Source organism: Rhipicephalus microplus, chromosome 9 (genome assembly GCF_043290135.1).
Source record: "Rhipicephalus microplus isolate Deutch F79 chromosome 9, USDA_Rmic, whole genome shotgun sequence".
Classification (NCBI taxonomy): Eukaryota; Metazoa; Arthropoda; class Arachnida; order Ixodida; family Ixodidae; genus Rhipicephalus; species Rhipicephalus microplus.
The window spans coordinates 4121163-4139527 of NC_134708.1; the positions used below are offsets into that span (position 1 = coordinate 4121163).

Here is an 18365-nt window from a genome sequence, read left to right on the forward strand (position 1 = left end):
CGACTTTCTGGCCATACTGAATTGCGCGGCCTCAATTATAATATAAAGACGTGCAGCTTCGAAATTAGCAAAGACTGCAGTTTAATTTTATCGCGAATAAAATGTTAATGATAATGCCCGTGACATGAAACATACCCGAAGCTGGATTGCATAAAGATGATAATATATCTCAAGTTCAAAGTCCTTCACTATAATCTAAATACACGGGCAGTTCGCCTCCATCGGAATTCGACCGGTATCGAACCCGCGACCTTACGGAGCACCGTAACCGCTAAGGCGGCAGACGAATTGCAGAAAAGGGTGGACATTACTTAGGCCGAAAATCCAAGCGTATATTTTACTAATTGCGAAAAATCCATGGGTAAGTCTATCGCAGATGCGCGGCAATATGCGAAATGAAGTACTTCGGAACGAGTTTTTAAACCACAACAACATTTTGGGAATAAGCCCTGTGAAACTTGCAAGAATAGTGCACTGTTATGCCGTGTAGTTTTCTAACAAAACATTCTTGAGCAATACTTCATTCGCATATCTATAGGTTCGGACAGAGTTACGAGGAAATTTATGAATTTGGATAAAGCGAATAAGACAGATTTCGAGACACCACTCAGTTAGCAAAGGAGTCTCGCTGAAACGTCCGCAAAAAATCCTCAGTGTCGTTGTTTATCAGCTGCGTCCACCGATGGAGACTGCCGCCGCACGGTTCGCCGGCGTAGTGCGACATGGGCATCTAAATCTGGGGTCCACGTTTGCACGTTGATTCTGGCGCTGGGCATTCTTGTATGATCTGTGACAGGCTGCTGTGGTTCGACTTTTTTTTACTTCCCCCCCCCCCCCCCAAAAAAAAGAGATACTACAGCATATCAGCCAAGAAGGCCAGCCCTTATTAGATCAACCGGCTTGCTTTGCACGGCTAGCGTAAACTTCCCCACCTGCCTGGTCCACCAACGCTGAAAACGTTTGTGAAAGTTTCCTCGTCCCTTGCAGTAGAATGACCAGGCTGCAAAGCATTTGAGACCGCACTGCTTTATTGTGGCTCGCAGGCCGAGTCGTCTTCAAAGCGACCGCGGCTGCTGGCGCTGTGCTTGGCGGTCGCCTGCGGCACCTGCTTCCTGGCGGCGCAGCTGCTCGTGCCCCCGCCGCCGCTTGCCGCGACGACGGCCGAGCGGCAGCCTTCGGCCGCTGCGCCGCCCTCAGACACGCGGCGGCGGCGCCTACCGCAGTGCCTCATCATCGGCGCCCGCAAATGCGGCACACGAGCCCTCCTCGAGTTCCTGGCGCTGCACCCGTCCGTGCAGAAGGCGCCCGACGAGGTGCACTTCTTCGACGACGACGAGCGATACGCCCTCGGCCTGGACTGGTACCGGCGCCGCATGCCGGCCTCGCGCGCCGACCAGCTGACCGTGGAGAAGTCGCCCGCGTACTTCGTCACCGAGGCGGCGCCCGGTCGCGTCTGGGCCATGAACGCCTCGCTGCTGCTCCTGCTCATCGTGCGTGACCCCGTGGTGCGCTTGGTGTCCGACTACGCGCAGCTGGCCGCCAACCGGCGCCAGCTGCAGCGCGAGGACGCGCCGCCCTTCGAGAGGCTCATCCTGCTGCCCGACGGCGCCGTCAACGCCGAGTACCGGCCCGTGCGCACGAGCATGTACGCCGTGCACGTGCGCCGCTGGCTGTCGCACTTCCCGCGACGCCAGCTGCACGTGGTCGACGGCGACCGGCTGGTGCGCGACCCGCTGCGGGAGCTGCGCCGCGTAGAGGCCTTCCTGGGCCTGCCGGCGCTCATTCCGAGCGGCGCGCTCTACTTCAACCGCACGAAGGGCTTCTACTGCCTGCGCCCGAGGCCCAACGACACCGCGGGCGGAGGTCGCTGCCTCAACGACAGCAAGGGCCGCCGCCATCCGCACGTCCCAGGCCCCGTGGTCAGTCGACTGCGCCAGTTCTTCGCGCCCTTCAACCGGGAGTTTTACCACCTCATGGGCAGGGACTTCGGCTGGCCCGAACAATAGGATTGCTAGCTCGGTCTGCCCGATGGTCGGTTCGAGACACGTTTACAAGAATCTTCGTTGCGGTTTTCATTTGTAACGTGGAGTACAGCGCCTTCTTCTTGGCAAACACTCCTGTCTGCGAGGGCTCCACTTCGAGGAGCGGAGACGAACAAAAAGGTTTCACTCGAAGAAACAAAAACCCCTCGAGGACGTCACGCCTGGGTGGAGGAAGCGCTTTTCTTGCATGCCTCACCAAAACATCGAGGTTATTTTATATTGTTGACAGCGTATCCCGTGGACGCAGTATTCCCAACTAGTGCGTCGACTAACTCGATGGTAGAAATCAGACGGTAGTCCAAGTTGGGCATTGCCTGTGGCTTGCTTAAGCGTTACAATTTCGCTTCTTTTATTTGAATCGCGCTTGGAAATCGATTACTTAACGTTTCCTTGCACTTGAGGTGCGCTTAGAGAATGGAATGTTTACGCTTCACTTGACTATACACGCGGTCTGACTCGTTCATTCGAGTGCTGCCGTCAAGACTGGTGTCATGCATCTATGAATGCCGATGTTCATTCGACGTTCAAAACGTGACTGCTGAGATGTTTCGAGACAATCATATTTCTCTTCCGGTAGATGACAATCGTAGCCTTTTTCTGAGACAGGTTGTTATCGAACTTGGGTTCCCCACTGTTACGTATTTCTGAGGCGAAACGACAATCAACTGTGCCAGTATACGGCACAACGTCAGCTACTCGAGCCGCGTCTTACCTCGAATACTCGCATAAAAATCATTGTCACGGTTTATGTTCACTTTCGAAAACTCCGCATATATGTGATCTACTTGCAGCATATACTGAAGATTGTGAAGTATGTTAATTCGATAGCATGTAACCTCGGTGCTATAGAGAGTCAACTCATGGTCGCCAGCAAGTGCGGAATTTAGCATGTGGTTCAGGAAACTTTGTAACACGAGCTTGCGGCGATTTTTATAAATATGTTTTCGATGCTATCCAATCGGCTCCTTCCGAAGAAGTATTCGACGCTTTTGCGAAATTAATAATAATAATTATCCCCAAAACACGCCACGATTATGATGCCTCGTGTTTTTAATGTGCACCCAAGCAGGCGGGACATTTTTGCCTCCACCGAAAATGCGGCCACCGCATTCTGAATTGATAGGCGATTAGATTAGCAGCCATCAGCCGTGCAACAAGCAGGAGCAGCGTTTCGCAATGGCGTGTCCGTGACAGATGTCGACAATCATATTGTTCGCCTTATGACCCTCGCATATACACACTCACTCTGCAGACAATCAAGACTTTTGCAAGGGTGTCGTCCCGCAGCATTTTGAGAGCTTCTTTGTGAGCTGCCTTTCTGAGACAATCATTTCACTTTTGCGAATATCTACACACAACTCGGCGACGTTCTTGATAGCCTTGACGAGTGCCAGCCGGATTGGTGTGAAATAATAATACAAACTTTAGCTATTTTCATCTCTTGTGGTCTCGTGTGGCGCTTAAATCATTTGATCTTCTTAAGCCCTAACCACACGCAACCATCACAATGAGTAAGCACGCCCTCTCCCTATAGAGGGAGAGAGGGCACACCGCGCGCTGGAGCGTTTTATGGGTACGAGAAAGGAGGCAGCATGACGTCATGCAGCCTGCCTTGGCTAGCCAACCAGTTTTGAAGGCAGCAGTGTCGGTCAAACACAAGCGACGAGACTGGCCGAAACCTCGGGATATGGCACCCGGTAGCTTTTAATCGAAACGCACACGATAGGCGCGGACCGGCCAGCTCGCAGAGGAGTTCAAAAACGGAACGCCATGGAGAGTACTTACGTGTTGGACCGACACGGTGGGCTTCAGTAGTGTGATGCTCCCTCCATGTGTAAAACTTACTTTTAACCATCACTACAGGATCCATAGGGTTATGTTTGGGTATGTCAAATGAGTTACCAAACATATGCCGCAATAATACAATTTTACTAGTTGCACCAGTTTGGATGGGCACTTGTGCTTCTGCAAAGACAATCAATGTACGGGTGCAGATGTATATCACCGAGCATATAGAGAGGTCAATAAAGAGAACAAGTGAAGTTACTTGTGTCGTTTCATTCACTCAACCGAATTGGTAGACTGAAATCGATAAAGGCAACTTTCATTCCAGGTGGAAACAACAGAAAAATAATAAATTCACAAATTGCAGTGCACCGGTAGCGAACAATGCTCCCGACTGGAGTCACCGCTTTTAGGAAAGGAGAGGTGAAGAAAAGGGAGAGGAGGAAAGGGACACGTGCATCCTGCATGCTCCTTGGCAATTGTGACGTCACGCGCGCTGACAATGCATCAAAAATACAGCCGTATGTTAAAAGATACGGAAAATACTCTGTCTGTCGGAACAGTTGAATTTTTAGAGTAGAAGTTCGCAGGTTCGTCAATTTTTCACATTTTTAAAAATATATCTCTTTAATGCCCCCCCCCCCCCCCCCCCCAGAGCTCGAAATTCAGTTGCAGTGGGGAAGTTGTGCGCGAGTGTACAACAAACACAAAGCCGCGAGAATTTTTCGAAACGGTTTATTGAAAGTCGTCAATCGCTGCTCTCGCTCTTCCCTTTGCTACCCTGCACTGACATCCTCTCTTAAAGGCGCTTTGCACTCTCGCCCCTTGTTGTTGGCAAACCACTGCTGCCGTGCCGGTAGGAACCACAGCTGTGCAGCAGTCGCTGGTTCGCAAGCGCGGGCAACACGACGAACAACAAGTAGCGCGGACTAACCGGAAGTCGTAGGCTCGATCAATCACAGCATCAATGTGCTGCGAATCAGCATAGTGATTCAAGTTTTCGCCGTCACTCGGAGGAAATGCCCAGAGAGGAGGAGGGTTCTCGGAATTTGTGGCGTATGGCATCGTTGATCGTGACGACATTCAGCACACGCCACGCGATGAGCTTGTTCGCTTGAAATGTTTGAAAAATATCGCTGGTGGTTTAGGGGCCTTCGAGTGCTTCGTCTTTTTGCGTCAGCTCATCGGCCCACCTCAGGACTCGGTCCCCGAAGGTGATATCGTCGCTGCACAGGATCGACGGATGCTATGAGTATCCCCTTTATAATGGGGCGGTGACATGTGTGCCACCATGCGGGCTCGCAAGAAAAAGAAAAGCACTCCTTCCCTCTTCGTTCTCGTAGTCCACCTCCTATTTATCACCGATTAGGGCAAATCAGTGTGATCACACGTTAAGCATTCTATGAAGGCTTTCTGGTAGTAAAAACGAAAAAAGTCAATACCACGCCATATCTGGCCGCTCGGTGATGCACGGGGCGCTGTCGGAGTCCCGCCTTCGGACGGCGCAGCAGTTGGCGCTTCGACGTTCGCGTGTCTTTCCAGGTCAAAGTTCTGCGGTGTTTCTTATTACAAATGGTGACATTGTGTACAAATAAGTGGTGGTGTTCAAGCCTTGAACGCCCACGTTTCTCTTATTATATAGTCGGATTCCAACCGGGACTAACAGCAAACAAATTAAATTTTTTTTTGCTTTTTCACACAAAACTGCTGTTGCCGTCGCTTGTTGGAGAAATGCCTTGGGCTCTTTCTCAGTGGTTTAGGTCTCGTATCTTTTTATTGCGCATATCTACCTTCTTTAATTATTTCATGATGACATGTGCGCTTGCGAAATGGAAACTCATACCGGAACCTAAGCGCAATAAGCCGAATTAAAAGAAAGGCGATATGCAGGGCGAGTACGTCATGTGTGTTCACTGTTCATGAAACGAAAACAATTTCGCGTATATTGTTAAGCACGTACTGCACGAATTGGGTGGTCCCTATAACTCAATAAAACGAAACGTAGCAAAGCGAAGAAATAATTGCAGTTCGAGATGAGGAGGGCGAGCGGTCAACCGATGGCATTCAGTGGCTCATAACTTGTTAAGCGTTTTTCAATCGTTCCACGAATCTACCTTGCACGTGAAACAGTGATAAAGAAAAAAAAGCATGCACAGTACATTTAGCTTTTCTGTGTTGTGTACGACCGAAAAGATTTAAATTACCATCCATCATTTGCGCAAATAATGCCCACTTGGCACCTGATTCGCGCTCATTCCTGCAGCCTTAATAGTTCTAAAGAACGAACGCATATGGTGGAGAAAGCCGAAAATACGAACGACGACACGAATCATGAGAGCAGTTATATGCGTCTGATGGCATGAGAGGATGCTACACATATGCGTCTGAAAGTATTTTGTGCGAATGTTTTTCTGGTAGAGTTTGAGGAACAACTTATTTCTCGCGTAATTATATTGTCTGCCCATAAATAGTGTCATTTGAACTAAATATGAACTTCGCTGACTGTACGTGCGTTAAAAAAAAACCGTAAGCATACTAACGTGTGTGATGAATTTTCTCTCTCGTTCTGAAAATGTCATTGCGTTTTTTTTTTTACTGTGTCACACACCGAAAACTAATCTCTATTATTCAGAGACTTAGCTGCTCTAAACATGGTATGATGTTTTCATTCTCAGAAACGTTTATTACGTACGTGCGGGAAAACTGAGCTTACATATAGTTCATGCATTTGTGAGAACAAGTTAAGATATTTATACTATATTGAAAGCCCTTCCAAACACACAAAAAATTTAATATTCCGCCGTTTAGTTTTTCTTCAAGCAACCGCGTCCTGTTCAATGACTAGTGGCTGGTTCTGCCACTGTCAGAGCCCTGAAGATAAATGACGTTGGATGTAAGGTTTGGTCTGTTAAAGGTGGTTCAGTCTCCGCCCACTTAAACAGAATAAGTAGTTTATCCATGAGAACAATAAAGAAGAGAAGGCACAATGCGCCACCGATCCCCCAGCCTACGCGAGTGCGCCACGAACGCGCTCCGATGGACTGCAGCGCCCTCAGCGCACGCATCAGCGGCACGGACACGGCCTTGCATGGGGACCAAAGTGGTAGGTGTTCAGTGTGGGGACCGCCAAACGCCCGCAGACGGCACTCTGTATATGAACTCTATGATAGTAGTTAGTATATTCTAGGGAGCACTAGCGATCAAAACTGCCATAACCGAACGGCTGTAGAAACGTTATTTACGTAGAATAGAATGTGCCCTTTTTATCCCTTTTATTGAGTATTTCTTGATGGTTTATACCCCATACAGGATGCAGCCGTCACCTGAGTATTCAAATATTTAGTGAACTTCGCCGCGTAAGGATTTTCAAGAGCGAAATGCGTCAACAACAAAAACTTGCCAACTTTCGAATTTAAACGTTCGCGCTATAAGCGTATTTGCATTCGAAAGTTAGAGTGGCAGCTGTGAAAGAGTGAGAATTGATTATAATCTGAACTAGGCCCGCATACCTACAAAAAAGTGTTTTAATTGAAAGGTAGAGGTAATAATTCAGCACTCACTTGTCTCAGTTGTCGCTTGCGCGACTCCGCGATTGGTGGGTTTCGGCGTGAACTCGTTTACCCGCCATTTTGAATGAAGCTTGAGGCCCGGGTGTCTGCCGCTATGTCGGAATCGGAAAGCGTGGCGGTTGAAAACAACGTGAAAAATGTGAGTAAAAAGCGCCGTGACTATCGTAAGCGTTGCAGCATTCGCGTGTTCGGCGCCATCAATGATGCGTGGCGCACTGACAGAGCTGCGGAGCGGAAGCCGCCCGGCCGGCGGCGCGCAGTTCTCGCGAGTCGTGCTAGGACTAGATCACGTTAAAAACAATGGCAAAAGGGTCTATGCGCGGGCTGCATTCCTAGGCCTAGCGCGTAGTCGCCGTCCGTACTCGCCTTGCCGTGCTGTGTCGCTCGTTACGCGGACTGTGTTTCTGTCTGGCATTTGTTTGGCGAGCCGTCTGATAAGAACACGGCCAACGGTCCCGCTTGCTTCTCTACTTGAGCTGCCAAAGCGCTGCGGCACTGGAAAACGGGCCTACATCAACCGCCTGTTGTCAGCGTGATGCAGGTAGTGCGACGATATATAGCGTAACTTCCGCGATTACACTTTGTTGCGATTTGTCGACGGTAGATCGCTCAGGTCAACCGCACGAGCATGTTAAGACGGCAGTGCTAAATCGCACTGCGTTTATCTGCTGCTCAAGATTCTTTTGTTTGAATTGTCGTTGCGCTCACGCAGGACTCCACCGGTGGACTTGCATGCGCTACAACGTGTTGCCGAAAAAAAAAAATGCTAGCGCAAATTTCGCAGTGAATGTTTATTTGATGTTTCTACACATGCGCTGCTCTATCCAGTCAGTTTATGCTGTCTGTCCGGTTCTGTGTGATGTTTAAACGGCGCTGTCAAGTAACGACAAATGTCCCCGGACATTGTATAGTTTTAGCTTCTGTGGTTGGTCGTGTCAAATACGAGTTGCGCTTTGGACAGAGCTCGCATAGCACGTTCCGGTGTTCGTGGAGCGGCGCGTTGTCGCTCGTTTTCCATAAGCACTGTCGATTTCGTCTGAGCGATAGCTGAGCGCACCCTGCGCTGCTGCATTTTTTCGCTTGAGTTTTGTTCACAAGTGCAGTCCGTACGTAGTTCGAAGAGCGCCGTTGTGTGAACGTGTGTCGCTTGAGCATACGACGCAGAAAGCCTGTAAACCTCTGGCATAAGTTTTTCTTGACTTCTCATTTGAAGCAACTAACCGCAGAAACGTTCGATTCGCCTCCACCTCGTGAACCCGGAGTGCTGCAATTTGCAATTCGTTTCAAAAAAAGGGGCAGGACTGGTTCACGAATTTCCTGCACCTCCTACGCTAACGGTAAGTTCGTTCGATTCACCTGCACCAATTGGAACTGGTTCATGGCTGTGCACGCGAAGTTCAGAAATTGTGCAGCGTGCATTCAGCAGTGCAGGTACAGCGCGACCCCCGAAACAAATGACGATGGGCCAACAAGGTTATTTCTGTTGGCTTAATTTATACCGTGCAGCTAACACTGAACGATGGCGAACTGCACATGCAGACAATTTATGAGGCGCAAACATCTTGGCAAAACACACAGCGTTGGTAGAGGCAAATATGGCGCATACGCCCAAGTGCTGCGTCGTCTGCTCAGTTGCATGCACGGCTGCACCAAGCCGGCTCCATCAGCGTAGGAGGTGCACGAAAATCGTGAACCAGTGCTGCACCTCTTCTGCACCTTTTGAAACGAATGACAGGATTCAGAGGTCGTCGATGCTGCACCACTGAAACGAATGGCAAAGTGCAGCACCCCGTGAACTGGTTCTCGTGGTGCAGGCGAATCGAACGGACCTGGTGCCGGCTTGGAGCAGCCGCGCGTGCAGCTGAGCAGACGACGCAGCACTTAGGCGTAGGTGCCGTACCCGCCTCTGCTAACAGCCAAGATGTTTGCGCCTCATAAACTGTCCACATGTGCGGTTCGCCATCGCTCAGTGTTAGTTGAATGGTGTAAATTACGCAAGCAGAAATGAGGCCTGCACCGCTTAACTCACGCTGCACAATTTTTGAACCTCGCGTGCACAGTCGTGAACCGGTTACAATTGGTGAAAGTGAATCGAACGGACCTTTAGAAACCATGCTACACAAGATCCGGGGCCCTTTGAAGTTATGCCGTTTTAACCTCACAGAAAGAGGCCGCCGTGAAATAGACATATCCCCATTAGCAAACAGTGTGATGTCACTGCGAGCACCGCACCCACCATTCCCTCCCTCGGCGCCGGGGTTGGTTGGCCAGAAAGTTCCCTCGATGGGATATTTCTTCATAGCAGGGCTGCGTGTGTCTTCATTCGTCCGACAGAAATTTAGGCGAATTTTTGTTTTCTAAAGCCACTATTAGGGAGGGTCACTGCACGATTCTGTTAGGTTAGCGTGCGACGATTTGCTCGTCGTAGATGGCAGCCATTAAAAAATATTGTTTGCTCTTCAAAAGCGAACATTCTGCATGTTGACGGTGACGAATGCTTTGAGCATTATTGGCACGGTATGGACGTAAACGTACTCAATTTTCCTCACGACATGTGCACCGCTCTTTTAAACGAGGCACATAATTGGCGGCAGCATGGTTTTGAGCTGCCGTGCGAGAGGTCACGAACAAGATTCTCACTCACGTGGCCAAATTCTGATCGAAGATGAAGGAACCCTGCCATCCTGGAAAGGGAACCGAACTGGAGGAGAAGGTTAATACTCGAGTCGTGGCACAGAGGACAGCCCATAACATCAACTGCTCTCTTGGAACCCTTCCCCCAGTGTATACACAGGGACTGCGCTCCACGGCAAAGCAAGAGAGAGAGAGAGAGGGTCATTATCCACCCGCGAGTGCTTTGAAGATGCCGCTGCTACGTAGTCTCCGCAATCACCCCTGAAGAAGGAATCAAGTCGGTTTCGAAACGCCTGGTTTCTTCAAAACTTTTGGTTGGAGTCTAAATCATCTCCCAGAAGCTGAGATGCACCCACTCGCAGATGATCGCTTGAAATGCACACATACCTTGACTAAAATGTCGAATCTTGAAGTTTCATTGACAATGGGTTGCGGCCACTGGCCTACAAAAAGTGGAAATGTTTTCGCAAGGAAGATGCATCATTATTCACACTGCACACCACACACAATTTACCCACTTTCACCGTCTGTAAAGGTGAACAAATATTGCAGATGCCTTTCAATGCACTCTACACGCCACAATCAACACTGCTCAATTTTACAGGATGATGCCGCTGTTCTTCACACAGGCCACCACGTATGTTCACCTCTTCAAAGTAAACAGCCAGCCAGCATGGCAAATATTTCATCGCGCAGTTTACCACAAAGCCATATGTTCTCTGGCACATACTACAGCTAATGTCCCCACTGTAACATGAAGTTTATGCTTTCAACGAGAAAAAACTCCCCAAACACCCCATGACTGTACTGCGCTAAGCCACCAGTGGGGGTATTTTGCCAGCCATACCTTGCATGTGTGCCAGTGACGTCATGCTGTGAAGTCGTACCCCCAAAGAGGTCTATTAAGTGACTCATGGGCGTCACTAAAAATTATTTGTTGTGTGTGCACGTGTGTGTGTGTTGGAAGGGGGGGGGGCCAACGCTTCTGTATGTTTGTATATGGTGTGCATACACTTTCACAATGTCCTCAAAATGTGGTGGGGGGTTGAATCCTCGGACAACCTCCCTGGTTGCATAGCTGTTATTGCTGTAGCAGTAATGGCGTATCCTCTTACTCAACCGGATAGGCACTGTTGAAGTTGACTCACATGTGAGGCACAGTTTACCGCATCCTTTCTTCAGTGTTTGACGGCAAGTGCCTTGTGCACTGATTGAACGTTGACCGCTGTCTCTTACAGCTTGCGCTCGAAGGATATGGTCTTTTACAATGAAAGATTTTGTGGGAACACAACAGCCGATCTTAGTGATGTCCCCCCCCCCGCGAATGTTCATAACCACTTTGTCACACACAGTAAGATATCAGAGACCGGGTCCGAGCTAGTTGGAACAGCTATATTATAAAAACGGGAAGATGACACACATCCAATTGATATTTAATGCTATGCTGCAGAAACACGCCATAAGTGAAGAGAGTACATATATGTCGCAATAAATATCAATATCCAGAATAGAGCAGTATTTAAAACCAGGCCCTCAGCATGGAAGTTACCGCAGATGCACACCTGAGCTTGAAACTCGTTTGCAGAAAGAGTCTATACATGCATCAGTCAGGTGAAGTAACGCATCTTCAGGTGTACTGTGGCATAGCAGAAGAATAAAATAACACTGGTTGTTACACTAATGTTCATTGCGTAACAAATAAGGGAGGTAAAGCTTCCCACTCGTTACAAAGGGCTGCAGTACCAGGGTGTCTACCAACCTGGAAAAGTCGGGGAATTTCTGAAAAAGCTGGCCAGGTCATGGAAGCTAACAGCAGTTCTGTGTGACCATAAACAAAAAAAAGCATTACCTTTGTTCAAAGCTTTTAAAAAGTCTCTCACCTGCAACTACAGTGAGCTGCTAGAAGGCACGTGAAAAAAAAAAAAAAGACAGTGCATAACTCTTGCTTCTTATCTTAGTGTAAAGGATACACTGACCCATAGTACACAATGTTTACTGACCTTTCAGCACCTTATATGCGAGGGAGCCTTGTTCACAGTAAAAGCCTTAAGGAAAGCATAGTGTACTGAGGCACGCCTAAATACGGGACGTAAGCAGTGAGAGTACATCATCAGAAGTGTTCCATCGCTCCTGTTCAGCATACGTACAGTTTGTATTTGGATTTCAGGTTCAGGCATGGTGCAGGCTTCTGTTAACTGCAGAGCATTTTATAGTCGCACCTACTCGCAAATCCGGCGTCAGCGATGGTGTGTACACCCCAATGTGCATGTTCGAGTCTCGTGCCGTCGCTCCCCCCACTCTCTCGCCTCGCAAGGCCGGCAGCGTCTGCAAGTAAAAACCCACTGCTCGCGCTGCACGACTGTTCACTAACCACCCCGTAGGCACTGGATCGGAATGTGGCTATTATAGAAAAAGAGATTATACTCCAGTGGCAGAACCGGCCAGGCTCTCGTGTCCTTATTTTACACGGATGCCGCAAGATGCCACCAGTTCTCAGTTTCCTAGCAGCTATGCCTACACTGTCAGACTGTCGCAGGCTTCTTCAAATTTTCATCTGCAGTTACTTTCAACTTATGTGTTTGATGCCTGGTTCTTTCGAACATGGAATAGCCAACTTGCTCTTTTCCTGCCATAGGGATTTTATTTTGGCTAGATATACATGTTTTTTCACATTTACCGCACGCGCTCTGAACATGCTAAGTGCGTCTGGTAAATGTGTTTACTTATATGGAGTGCCTGTTTCTTTTTTTTTTTAATCACTCGAGGTTTTGGTTATGGTGCACAGAGTTTTTTATGCAGGCGTGGCAGTCATGGAATTTGCTTTTAATTATCATGGAAAACCTGGAAAAGTCGGGGAATTTAGAAATATCCCTGAGTACCCTCCCTTCAGCTGTGGTGACCACATCGGCGTACACAACTAATTTTTTTACTTAAGAGAGCAAGGTACATTTGACATTCTGTGCAGTTAACCTCATTCCGGTGTGTATGACTGAAAGCTTTCGTGAAGGCAGCTCGAAGTACTGTGCTCTAGAACTAATGTCAAAAGTATTACTTTTCTCGGAATGAGTGCAACTAAAAACTAGTTGCGCACACATTTTGGAGCCCATGCTTTCATTCCTTTGATGTCAAAATGAAACATGACTGGCTAATTAAAGTTACATACTAATTAAAATTATTGAAGCTGACACTAAAGCACGTTGCTTCAATTTTTCCTTGGGATGTAATATTAAGTGCCTTGGAATTATGGTATGTGAATTCATTTGTAGATAGTGCATCTTAATTTTCACCTGAAGGAAACAATTTTTCATCATCAGCATTAAAAGTGCCCATAATGCCTGGCAGATGTGTTGCAGGTACTTTGAAGAATGATTAAAGGAGCACTGGAAATGTTTGCATTGTGTGACAACCTGCTTTGGCACAGTGCAGAACAGTGCTTGTGCCATAAATGCTAGACAGAATGGGCTCAGTGCACTGGATCTTTTCAGGCAGCAGAAGAGAAAGCCCCTCCCGAGGACAAGCAAGAGGACGGCAACTCTGCTGAGGAGAGCAGTGACGACGAGGAGCCAAAGCGTGAGTGCTATGCTAACGCTACATCAGATGTTACCGCAAGGTTCGAGACAACGCAGAAGCGTGAGTTGCTAATCTTAACGGAAGAGGCTAGTGTTGCAACATTTTTTTTACTGTGTGGCACGCATATTACCGTATATTAGGGTGTTTTTCTTCTGCTGTTTCTTCTCTGAGAAATGTTGGTACTGACTACAGTGCAAACACCTGAGATTAGCATTAAACACACGAGGGCGCGCTTGGGAAATCGCTCAATCAGACACCGTGGAAAGCAAACCGAAAATGAATTTCAGCTATTAAATGCTACTACATGATAGTTGCAAGAAAGATTCCTTGCAGCTCTAATTGGGTCATTGCTACACATGTAGCAGTGTGTATCATCAGTGGAGTTGGAGCACTATCTGTGTGACCGTTGTCCTTTCCAGTTTACTGCGCTGTTTTACATGTTTATAGTTGCTGTGAATTCTCTTTTGCCTGTCGCAGTACCACCCACAGTAAATTAATAGCAGTCACTGCTGTATCGAAGGTGACCATCGGTAAACAAAGTGGATGTAAATATTAGAGAACAGTTTTGGTGTAAGATATTTAATGAAACAATTCATTGATTTCACTACAGGGGCGAAGCCCGTCATTGATAAAGAAATCGTTCAATAATCATGAGTGCAACAGTTGCACCAATTGTGCCAATTTGATACAATTCCCAATTCTTGTGCAGAACTGCGCCACAACCATGAAATTTGCTGAAATTGCGCCAAAATGCCCAACTAACCTTGAAATTTTCTCCGCACCTGTAATTTCAGCAAGAAGTGGAGACTACATTGACCACCTGCGGTTTGTGTCATCAATCAAAGCGCGCAGACCCTAAGCCACATTGCAAGATACACTTTTTCGGTGAAGACTCGCGAGGCGCAGTCAACCAAATAAAGCAAGAACGCTGCGCGCCCATCGGTCCGCTAACCGCTGTGGATTCCTATCGGTAGGACGACAGAACTTCAAGACAAAGATGTGTTGCTGTAGCCACCAACGCAACGCTGGAAATATAAGTTTCCTAGCCTGAAAGTGCGGTTATGGTTTCTCGGGAATCAGAGCTGAAAGCGTATGCCCCCATTTTGCATGCGCGAACAAGCTAGACAGGATGTGAACACACCGGCGTTGCAAGCGGCCATGGTGGTGGCCTTAGCAGTGCCACGTAAAACTTTTTTTTTTTTTTTTCGTCTTGAAGTTGCTTTGCCCGGCCACGGTCCTGGCGATAGATGTGTGGTGCCGTTGCTGGGCCAATGGGCTTGCGCTGCTGTTCTTTATTTAGTCGAATGTGTCTTGCAAGCGAGCCAAAGTGGCGCATCACACTGGGAAAGAAAATAAAATGTTGGAGGGGAAGGCTGTAATGGTTCGAGATTTCTTGGCTTTGGTTCTAACTCGTGGAGAGAATGCTGCTTAAGCCACCTTTGCCGTAGTACACCGGTGTCATGTGAAAAAACTTAGGAAGGGGCTAATGGCATTAGTCACGGGACCCTGCACATTTTTAAAAATTACTTATGCATATTGTCATGGGGTCGTGACGTGGCCGAAGACAGGAGACTTCGTGTTAGGATTTAACTGTTTATTTGGGCGAACATGTGCCGGTAAACTGAAAGTCCAATTACAGCAGCAGTCTCGCACAGATAGCAGTCTCGGACTGATAGCGGCGAACGGAGCGTCGGCCTTCGATCAACAACTGACAAGCGGCGAAGCGCGTCGGCATTTATACTCTTGCCGTCGAATGTTCTAGCGTTATCGCTGGCGGTGGCGTAGCTTCCAGAACAATCTGTACCGTTCGCACAGTGGGCGTGATCTTATCGAAATGATCTACTACAGTCCGGAACCTTCTAGAAAACTGCAGGCGCGGTTTGCGCTGAGAATCGTGCGGTGTTTTCGGACGATAACAAAAACTTGGGAAATGGAACGTGGCATTGCCCCCCTCTGAAAAAAGGCATCGTCCCGATGCTTTAACTAAAGATGAAAGTACAATAATAATGCAAGAAAGTACAATGAATAAATTACGATACAACAATAATACAAAAAAACACTAGTTCAGCTTGTTAACGCGCATGAAACGGCTTGAGGCGCGCGACATGGACGACTTCAGGTCGCGATCGGCGTCGTTGAGAGTTCGTGATGCCGTCGGGGACAACCTCGTAATCAAGTGGGCCGAGCCGTCGAACCACCCTGTACGGTCCGAAGTACCGTCGCAGAAGCTTTTCACTTAGTCCACGTCGGCGTATCGGCGTCCACACCCAAACACGTTCACCGGGCTGGTATTCCACGAAGTGCCGTCGTAGGTTGTAACGGTGGCTGTCGGTCGTCTGTTGATTCTTGATACGGAGACGCGCAAGTTGTCGGGCTTCTTCGGCGCGTTGAAGGTACTCGCTCACATCGAGGTTTTCTTCGTCGGTGACGTTGGGTAACATGGCATCGAGCGTCGTTGCCGGGCTCCTTCCGTAGACCAATTTGTATGGCGATATCTGCGTCGTCTCCTGCACCGCCGTGTTGTATGCGAAGGTCACATAGGGCAGAATGGCGTCCCACGTCTTGTGTTCAACATCGACGTACATTGACAGAATGTCGGCGATCGTCTTGTTAAGCCGCTCGGTGAGGCCGTTGGTCTGTGGGTGGTACGCTGTCGTCCGGCGGTGGTTTGTTTGGCTGTATGCCAAGATTGCTTGAGTTAAGTCGGCAGTGAATGCCGTTCCTCTGTCGGTGATAAGGACCTCTGGGGCGCCATGACGTAGGACGATATTTTCGACGAAGAATTTAGCTACTTCGGATGCACTGCCTTTTGGCAGGGCTTTTGTCTCGGCGTAGCGGGTGAGGTAGTCGGTAGCTACCACGATCCACTTGTTTCCGAAAGCCGACGTCGGGAACGGCCCCAGTAGGTCCATACCAATCTGCTGGAAAGGTCGGCAAGGTGGATCAATTGGCTGCAGAAGTCCCGCTGGCCTTGTCGGCGGTGTCTTGCGTCGCTGACAGTCCCGGCATGTTCTCACATAACGAGTGACGTCGGTGGTAAGACGTGGCCAGTAGTACCTTTCTTGTATCCTCGCGAGCGTGCGAGAAACACCGAGGTGCCCTGCCGTCGGATCATCGTGAAGGGCCTGCAGGAGTTCTGGTCGCAGAGCTGAAGGCACCACAAGAAGGTACTTAGCTCGAAGCGGTGAAAAGTTTTTCTTTTGTAGAAGACCGTTTCGTAGAAAGAACGACGCAAGTGCGCGCTTGAATATCTTCGGGACTTCGGCGGTCCTGCCTTCGAGGTATTCTATTAGGGCCTTAAGTTCCGGGTCGGCCCTCTGTCATTCAGCGAAGTCGTCGGTAGTTATCGTTCCTAAGAAGTAGTCGTCATCCGGGTCGTCGGGTAGCGGTTGGTCGACAGGCGCACGAGAGAGACAGTCGGCGTCGGAGTGTTTTTTGCAGGACTTGTAAATGACAGTAATGTCATATTCTTGAAGTCTCAGGCTCCATCGTGCTAGGCGACCTGAGGGGTCCTTCAAGGTGGCTAGCCAACACAATGCGTGGTGGTCGCTCACAACTTTGAAGGGCCTGCCGTAGAGGTAGGGGCGAAATTTCGACGTAGCCCAGATGATGGCAAGGCACTCCTTTTCTGTTGTGGAATAATTTGCTTCTGCTTTGGATAGCGATCGGCTGGCGTAACTAATAACCCTTTCAAGTCCGTCAGCCCTCTGCACAAGAACGGCGCCAAGACCTACGCTGCTTGCGTCAGTATGTATTTCTGTCTCGGTGAATTCGTCGAAATGGGCAAGTAATGGAGGCGTCTGGAGGCGATGTTTAAGCTCCTGGAAAGCGTGTTCCTGCGGCGTTTCCCACTTAAACTCCACGTCGGCCTTGGTAAGGTCAGTGAGAGGATCGGCGATGCGGGCGAAGTTTTTCACGAACCGCCTATAATAGGCACACAGGCCCAGAAATCGGCGCACGGCTTTCTTGTCAGTGGGCGGCGGGAAGTCGGCGATGGCGGCTGTTTTCCGTGGATCGGGACGAACTCCAGACTTGCTGATAACGTGCCCCAGAAACAAGAGCTCCTCATACGCAAATCTGCACTTTTCTGGCTTCAGTGTGAGTCCGGAAGTCTTGATGGCTTGAAGTACAGCTTCAAGGCGCCGAAGATGCTCGTCGAAACTCGAGGAAAACACGACGACGTCATCCAAGTACACAAGGCAAGTCTGCCACTTCAATCCTGCCAGTACTGTATCCATAACGCGTTGAAACGTTGCAGGCACTGAGCAAAGGCCGAAGGGCATCACCTTAAACTCGAAGAGGCCGTCCGGTGTTATGAACGCCGTCTTCTCTCGGTCTCTTTCGTCGACTTCGATTTGCCAATAGCCAGTCTTAAGGTCCATTGACGAAAAGTACTTGGTGTTATGGAGCCGATCAAGTGCGTCGTCTATTCGTGGGAGGGGATACACGTCCTTTCTTGTGATTTTGTTCAGGCGGCGATAATCGACGCAGAAACGTAGGGTCCCATCCTTTTTCTTCACTAACACCACGGGGGATGCCCATGGACTCTTGGACGGCTGGATAATGTCATCCCGCAGCATTTCATCAACTTGTCTCTTCATGGCCTCACGTTCTCGCGTTGAAACCCTGTACGGACTCTGACGGAGTGGTCTGGCATTTTCTTCGGTTATGATGCGATGTTTCGTTGACGACGACAAGCAATCTTCGTATTGCAGGAGCAGAGCCTTGAGCTGTTCTTGCTTATCGTTCGGAAGTCTGGGATTGA

General features: G+C 48.9%; 2 protein-coding genes across 3 annotated transcripts in view; both read left to right on the forward strand.

The window, feature by feature from the left end:
- Positions 1 to 995: 995 nt before the first annotated feature.
- LOC119164820 (heparan sulfate glucosamine 3-O-sulfotransferase 1) lies at positions 996 to 2442 on the forward strand (the record flags this gene model as incomplete). The annotated part of the gene is made up of 1 exon (XM_075874274.1): positions 996 to 2442. A coding segment is annotated over one exon (1011 nt), but the record flags the coding sequence as incomplete, so codon positions are not given.
- A 4936-nt stretch (positions 2443 to 7378) lies between these two features.
- LOC119163343 (uncharacterized) overlaps positions 7379 to 18365 on the forward strand; it is a 59399-nt gene continuing 48412 nt past the window's right edge. The window contains exons 1-2 of one of the 2 annotated variants that reach the window (XM_037415324.2): positions 7379 to 7535; positions 13516 to 13600. In XM_037415324.2, coding sequence (XP_037271221.2) covers positions 7461 to 7535; positions 13516 to 13600 — 160 coding nt within the window. In that variant the 5' untranslated portion in view covers positions 7379 to 7460. Of the gene's footprint in view, positions 7536 to 7799; positions 7938 to 13515; positions 13601 to 18365 lie in introns of those variants that run through there. The other variant, XM_037415325.2, reaches the window with a different exon arrangement.